This window comes from Vigna umbellata, chromosome 1 (genome assembly GCF_029865625.1).
Source record: "Vigna umbellata cultivar VRB3 chromosome 1, Vumbellata_1.0, whole genome shotgun sequence".
Taxonomy (NCBI): domain Eukaryota; kingdom Viridiplantae; phylum Streptophyta; class Magnoliopsida; order Fabales; family Fabaceae; genus Vigna; species Vigna umbellata.
In genome coordinates, this window is record NC_142165.1 from 100259985 (window position 1) to 100268011 (window position 8027).

The 8027-nt window shown below is 31.7% G+C and overlaps 1 protein-coding gene across 8 annotated transcripts; it reads right to left on the minus strand.

Annotated features, from left to right (window-relative positions):
• Positions 1 to 1055: 1055 nt before the first annotated feature.
• Positions 1056 to 5934, minus strand: LOC124834052 (Plant Tudor-like RNA-binding protein). 8 transcript variants are annotated; one of them, XR_007028457.2, is made up of 6 exons: positions 5714 to 5934; positions 4382 to 4822; positions 3386 to 4014; positions 2327 to 2553; positions 1573 to 1660; positions 1056 to 1389 (listed from the first exon to the last, which is right to left on the minus strand). XR_007028457.2 is itself a non-coding variant. In XM_047308647.2 (4 exons), the coding sequence occupies exons 2-4, from the start codon at positions 4781 to 4783 to the stop codon at positions 2496 to 2498; spliced, it is 1089 nt and encodes a 362-aa protein (XP_047164603.1). In that variant the 5' UTR covers positions 4784 to 4822; positions 5714 to 5934; the 3' UTR covers positions 1056 to 2495. The 8 variants fall into 8 exon arrangements, 4 of the variants coding, with proteins under 4 accessions (XP_047164603.1, XP_047164600.1, XP_047164599.1 ...); XR_015783839.1 differs by having other exon boundaries at positions 1505 to 1660; XR_007028456.2 differs by having other exon boundaries at positions 1573 to 2553.
• Between the last annotated feature and the right edge of the window lie 2093 nt (positions 5935 to 8027).

Below are 8027 nucleotides of genomic sequence, written 5' to 3' on the forward strand. Positions count from 1 at the left end.
TTGGAACAAGGTTACCCATTGGCTCACTTCTCTTCCTATAAACTTTTGAGGAACAACTCCGAAACAGTAAATCTTTAAAACAAATAAACATTCAACAGATTATAGAACAAAGTTTGGATGATTTGCTTGAACTTAAAAATAAAAGCTTTTAAGAAAATTGGCTTATCTATAAATAACTTTTACTAATGTTCTGTTACAATTATAAAAAATTATTTTTTAATTAAAAGTGATAGAAAATTTAATTGTAATATATTATCGGTCTAAAGATATGGCTTTAAAAAATGTTTGGACATTGCAAAATACAAATTGTCAAAGTATTGGAAGGTAGCCATTTCCATAAACATGAATTGAATTTTCCTAAACAGCTATAAAATATAGTTTAGTGGAGCTTTCTCCTTTGGCAACTCGTAGGAAAAGCAGTGCGATGTTCTCACAGGATTTGGATGTCATTTCTTTCCTCATAAACAAACCCACCCCCACCACATGTCGTACCACTTTTGTTTTAAATAGAAGAAAATAATGTATGAAAGTACGAGTAATAATGTGTAAAAAACTTTATATTATCATTCATTCACAAACATATTGTGTGTTAAATTTATTAAAATTTATAACAGTTAGTTAAAAACGATACTAAGAATCACTTTCAATTAGTTGACCGAGTTAACTTTCACATTAAATTCAAATAACTTTGATATTATTTGATTTTTTTCATTTTAAAAACGAAAAAGATATTTCAGTTCTAAATCAAAACCTAATTTTATCAAACCAGTTTTCTCTCTTAAAAACAGAAAACGGTTTTTAAAATAAGAAACAATATGATTCAAATTTTGATATTCTTTCATACAGGATATAATAATACCGGAACAGTTTACAACAACATATTTAAATTTTGGAAAACTGGCAGTTTGCATTAGTCAATGACATACAAAAAATCTCCAACTAAAAGGGTATATCAGAATTTTCCCCCCAATATCACTGTGTTTGCATAAGATAGCCAACTACAACAAACACAAGAAAGGCACCCATTTCCCCAACCTTTCACATATTGCGACAGATAGTTAAGAAATTTTAGCAAAATAAAGCGACTGAAATCAAACAGACTAGTCTGAGGTTTGGAGGTAGTAAATGTCAAATTAAACATGCACTAACAATGGAAGGAAAAAATATATATAAAAAATTCATACGTTTAACCAAGCTATTCAGCTTTTCAAAACCCAGGTTTTGACAAACATCGAACATGCTTCAAAGGGCACCGGATTCCACATTGATTAAACATCAGATTGAAGCCAAAAGTTTCACAAAGAACACGTAGATATCTTTGCCCAACTGAGATATTAGGCCAACCAAAATGAAATCCAATGTCTTGTTGGAAATCTGGAAAATTGAGCTCTAAAGATAGTGATATTGGAGGACACCGATAAGAGTTGAAATAAGGATAAATTAGATTCTCAATTACAAAACAAGTCTAACATGCCAATGAAGTGCACAAAATCTATTTACTTACTATGTATGGATCATTGATCGGAATTGTGGAGTGTATGCATAAAACGAATATTCCGTTTATAGCCATACCTCGTGTCATGCCGGCTTTATTGTGGCCATGTTCTTCCAAGAGCCATTTGGACCTTGTGCTAATTGATCATTGCTGAGCATTGATGCACTAGCCACAGAGCAATGACAACTTTCTTGTGTTAAGCTTACAACCATAAAAGGAAAAACATGTTTACGTAGCTTAGTAGCAGATGCACAAGTACTAGAACAGCATTGTTCAAAGCAGTCATGTCAGGTATTAGATGAACTGAAAGGATAATCCAAATCGACAGATAAATAACACAAATTATAAAACAACATGAGGAGTTGCTAAAAGTTTGGAAGAAAGTGAATACTTTTCATACGTATCCACATCAGAAACTAAAAGGCCTTTTCCACAATGTCTACTGCATTGGGTCCTTAGGTTTTCTGTCAAAATTATCTTTATCTAAAAAATTGGTGCTTCTTTGAACATTTCGACATCTTAGTTATGTTACTATTAATTAATATATGTGATTAACAGTTGTTTAGTTATAGCAAAACAAAATGCCCATTATAACCATCCATAGTGCACCCTTCTTCTACCTTCTACTTATAATTACATTAACACTACAAAGCTGGATATTCAACATTTTAACCATTAACTAGGAATTGACATGTAAACATCCTCTGCATGTTATGCACGCGCAGAAAATGACAGTGATCATTTCATTAGTAATTGATACTGAATCATGCATCAGCATGCAAAAGATATCACAATTGAATAATAAGCTAAGGTGAAAGTTTTCAATTGTACATTCACATATCAGGTCATCCCATTGTATCCACAAGACTCTGAGCATGCATCCTCCGCAAAACATATATACGAGGCTAACAGGTGGCCTGAAATGGAAGAATGCGAGAACTCCACAAGCCAATGGAAGTGTTGGCTTATCAAGAGCCATACTAGAAAAGCCATCCCTTGTCTAGAGCAAGAGAAAATCTGTAGACATCTGGAAGCAACACCTACATGCCTCCTCAGCCCTGGAAAACGCAGGGGAAGCATTACTAGTATCTTCAAATGACTTTGTTTGTACTTCCAAATTATGGAGAACAGAGACAAGTATTACACATTGTATGTCCCCTACATAACATTACTTGTATCGTTGTATGTAACAAATTAAGAAAGGAAACGAAAGTTTCTCAACTCGTTCTAATTTAAGAGCAATGATATGAATGTAAAACAATCTTCTAAAATCAGCATGAAATATAAAAAATTTTATGCAAACACAAGTCCTATAAAGCATGTTATTCATTGAGCCTCAATATATACCAGTATTTTAGTATACCACTAAATTTTAAATCTCAGTGGTCAGATCATGTCTTCCAACTGTGCAAAATCTAGAATGTAACTTAAGGTTCCAGGAAGATCCTGATGTAGTGTCTTTACCAGAAGAAGCCCAAAGGAAATTAAGAGGATATATCATAGAACAGATTGACAAGAATTCAGAAATTATTACTTATTCACGAAGTTTAGCATATACATTCACATGAAACTATACCACTAAGTCATAAAACATAAATGAAGGACTGAAATATTTCATCTTTCTTCTTACAGTTGAATGAGGTTGAGATCAAACTGTCATGAAACTCTATCCTAGGGAAAAAGTATTAAATTGAAGATGAAAAAATTTCCTGTCATCTGAAAGGAATGCTATTTTCGGATGAAATCAAATTTCTTAGCTCCCTTAAATGTTCATCGTTTGATATGTGGAGCGAAAGACGTAGGTTTGTCATTAATGCTTCCTGTTCCCAACTTAAGGGTCCTGATGCATGCAATGCCTCAATTGTACAGCGATAGGCATGCAACTCTAACCTATGAATTTCTGCTGCCAATTCCTCTTGTGTAGGAGGGGAACAATTTCCTTCCTCATAACCCCTCTGGCAAGCAGACTCAGCATCACTAAATGGACCATCTACATCTTCAAAAGGACCTGCAGATACAGGAAATTGCAATTTATAGGAATTCCTGCTAGTGATACTACAACTACCAACAGAGCACGTAACACTATCAGCATGATTTGATTCTAAGTTTTCTCCAAATGAACAACCCACAGCGCCAGTTTGCTTCCTCCTTCCTATCTCCACCATATTAGGAATCCCAGTTTTTCTGTTTATAGAAGCAGGTAAACATTCTTCAGCGAGCACATCTCTTGGAAAACTCACACCCTGTACCTGTTTGAATGGCGTGAGTGAATTTCTAACTCTTATTCTGTGACATCCACCTTCATTTTCAAGTGCTCTAAACTTTGGGGGAGGTTTAGCATATGCCTCAACTTGTGAATGACTTCCTCTTTTCAATGTTTTAAAAGAGACAAGTCGAGATTCCAGAATACTCAGGTTTTTCTTTTCAGGATGGTAGTAAGTGGAACCTGACAGTTTTGTCTTTGTAGCCGTCCTCTGAAGTTGGCTAGAACGTTTTCTATTCTCACAGCTGGCAGAACCCTGAAGATGGGAGAAGGTTAAATAACTATTCATCCATAAAACAGCAAGGAGGGACCAGAAGAAAAATAGTACAAAGAAAAACTTGTGAAAGCTAAGTGAAACGAAAAGAAAACTGGAAAACTGAAGAAAACGTGAAAGTTAGACACAGGCAATATTGAAAGAAAAACAACCTAAGAAAATTTTCTTTTTATAATTTTATTAGTTACTTTTAGCATAGAAGACATGCTGAATAAATGAAATTTGAAATATTCAATCAAAAGTTAAAACCAGCACAACAGATGTGTTACTATATTCACATCAGTAAGCCAATAGCACTAGGAAATTACTAACAGGAGAAAATGTATTCAGAAGCCAAAAATGAAGGTACCTTTCCTACTATTATCCACTTGTCGTCTTGCCAAGACTGTCTCACCCGAATGTCAAATTTGCTCACTTGAAATTCCAAAGAAGATCCAAGTAGCCTGACCAAAATGTAGTTTTTACCCAAAACCTTCAAAACTGTAGCCATCTTCCATGAGAAGTTCTGGAAGACCTCAACAACATCACCTGGAGTCCAATTCTCCATGAATACAGGTACTGGCGGACATGGCCTGATGTCTTTCCTGGATACCCGCTCCACAATTGCCTCACCAGCATCATCTTGATATCCATCATATTTAACAGTATAGTGGTGGCTATTACCGCAAATGATCTCTGCAGATAGCCAGGAGCCACAAGGCACCTCAACTTTGCTCAACACTTCCACCTTATTACCTTTCTTGAATCTCATAATTGCTAATGTACAGCTCTAAAATTTCAACCTGAAACCCTGCTCTTCAATAACAAAAATCAAAGTAAGAAACAAAAAAAAAACACTTCAGCTGCTCCAAAAAAAAATAAAAAATAAATATATGATAAAGATTAAAGCAACCCATCATCAACATGTAGAAATCACTGAATCGATGATGATATCAATCAATAAATAAACATAAAACGTACAAACAAAAGAGAAGCCAAATAAAAGGTCCCAAAATAAATATCCGAAACTCTTACATTTAATCAATTTAGATCTTGACTTTTTAGACGGTAAAAACAACTAATCATAAAGTATAAGGATTTGATCAGAAAAAAAAAACAGAGGCCAAAGAAAGCTAAATACAGAACTCGGTTGGAAGTTTATGTTCAAAATAGATAATGATACATAACAGTAAAATTTAAAATAAAAACACAAAGACAGAAAAACTGGGAGAGAAACAGACCAATCAGTGACGACAAAGTCCAATTGATCAGAAGTAGAACAAATGCCCTTAAACCGAGTTCACCTCATTTGAATGTTAAACCCGATCGACAGTGCTTTATGCCAGTGATTTGCTGAGTTTCAATGTTCTTTCTTTTTGTTATTCTGGCTCTCTCTTCTTTTTTTCTCTAAATTTTATTTATTTTGTAAATATTATAAGGCAAAAAAAAAACTAAATAATACTAAATCAGGTAAAAACAGAACCTGAGCGGAGAATTATGATTCTATTTCCTTTTCTCAGCAACAAAAAAAAGAGCAAAAGAAACAACAAGAAGAAGAACAAATCGTGCAGAAAATTGAAATTGAAAGCTCATTGTTAAAATCATGAACAGAAATAACAATCCATTAATTATACAGAGAAAGTGAATTAGTAGATGGAAGGAGAGGAAATTGTAAGAAGGGAGGAGAAGAAAATTCACTGACCTTGTTCCGATTCAGAAGACGATCTTTTCGTCTATGTGATTTTCACTCTCTCCTCCTTGTTATTGTGATTGCGGTTGTTGTAGAATTTTTCCCTTTTGTTTTTATTTGTAAAATTATCATATTCATTGTGTGTTTGTTTCTCATAAATTTTTTTAAATTAATTTGATTTAATTACTTTATTTATTTATTTATTCTTAAAAATAAGCTGAATTTTCATTGCCAACTGCCCAAGAATAGCTTGTTGAGTTGGGAATTAACTGTTTCATCTTATTGTAAACATTCCTTGTGTCAACCATCCTCCTTCCTCTTTCCTTTCTCTGTGTTCATATAATTCATATAAATAAAATAATTATCTTTTTTTTTTATTTTCAAATTTTTAATTTACAACAATACCAAACTTACTCTATCTTTATCTTTTCTCTGTACGAACATTCTTTATAAACTGCAGACGATTATTTAGTATTGTGTTGCCAATTTTAAACTAATTCAAACATTGTAACATAAATGTTTGTAGAAGAAATTAGAGGGTACTAACTGCTATATGACAATATCTTTATTAACATTTGATAGAAATAAATATACTATTTGTTGTATTTGAAAATAGGCATAATATTTTTAGCCAGCGGTGAAAAGATTCCTATCATGAAAATTCTACTCCTTCAACACAAATTAGTTATTGTTCATATATAATTTTTTTATAATCTTAGTTTTAACTTGTTTTGACAAATTTATTATATAATAAACTAAAGAGATAGACACGTATATAAATAGAGAGAGAAAAAGACCTGTTATGATGAGAAGCGTGCTTATTTTAGGATATGGAAAATAGATAAGAATATCAAGTGTTAAAATTAAAATATATGAATATTTAGAGTTATAAGTTAATTTGATTAGATAACTACTTAAAAACTTGTACTGATTTATATTTAAACTTTAATTACATATATTCTAGCACATTTTCTCTACTAATAACAATTTTAGAATAAATTAGCTGTGGTTGACCATTACCATTTCAGCTATTATGCGCTAGAAACCAATATATTTTTTCAAGAAAAAAAAATTAAATAAGAAATATAAAAGCATCTTTCAAATAAATCAAATGTTAACTTATTTTAATATCCTTAATTTAATGTAAAATCTATTAATGAGATATGCACTCATTTCACCCAGAAGTGAAATCATTTATTGAGTTATGAACAAAAACAAAATCAAATGTTACCCCATTTTTTTAACTTTTAAAGAGCCATATCCATCTTCGCACTTTTGGTGTAAAGGACTATTCAACCAACCCATTAGTTTTTGTGAATTGAGTAAGTTCATTGTTAATTTTTTTTCTTAGGTGTGTTGTGTTTTGTTACATGTTAGGATGTTATATTTTAAGTGTTCCTTAAATAAATCTTTTACTTATATAAAGAGTTAAGTAAATGTAAGAAAGATTATTGTCACCATTTATTTGATAAAATAAGTAGGAGTAATAAAACTATCTTGATTAAAAAGAAAACAGCTACTAGTATATATAAATAAATCGGTAGCACTTTTATTACTCAATCTTATATTTTCTTTCAAGACGTGAAATAACTATTATAATTTAAATTAAAGACTTTATATATATATATATATATATATATATAATATATATATATAATTGAAAATCAATTTAAGAAATATACGAGTAATATATTATCCATTATTTTTTGGTATTGAAATTTTTTAATATTAAAATTAGGAAAAGTAGGATGATTTCATTCATGGAAATAAATATGACGAGTTTCATATGCGAATTGATTTAAGGTGAATATTGATGGTGCAGCTAGGTTTATCTTGATTTGGAGATATATACAAGTATTTTCAGAGAAAGTCGAGAATAAATGTATGAGTAGTTTTTCAACTACAGACTTCTATTTATGCCGAATTTAATGAATCATATTTGAGCATGTTTGGAAGGAAAGCTTTCAAAGAGGTTGGTTGGAGAATGATTATTCTTTAGTGTGTTATGATTTTTTGGGTCAATGAATGGTTCTTTGGAATCTCAAAGTGAGATGTAAGAGAGATGGTGTTGATGTTTGCATTTCTATAAGTATATGCAATTCAAAGTTTTTAATGTTTTTAATGTATTTTGTGAACATAATCATTGGGTTGATAAATTAGTTAATTTAACTTTGATTCATTTAGAACAATATAAGTGGTTTAATGTTTTACGGTAACTAGACCCGTCAATTTGGCCCCTCTTACATGGTTTGGCCCTAACCCATGTGGGTTGGGACCAAAAAAATCCACAGGACCAAAAAGCCCCTCATAGAAAAAGTCCACGGGC

Excerpts from the sequence above, each read along its gene's own strand:
- LOC124834052 (XM_047308644.2), bottom strand. The coding sequence starts at position 4,783 with ATGAGATTCAAGAAAGGTAATAAGGTGGAAGTGTTGAGCAAAGTTGAG. Across the intron at positions 4,015-4,381 it reads AGTGGATAATAGTAGGAAAG|GGTTCTGCCAGCTGTGAGAA; the intron begins GTACCTTCATTT and ends TCCCATCTTCAG.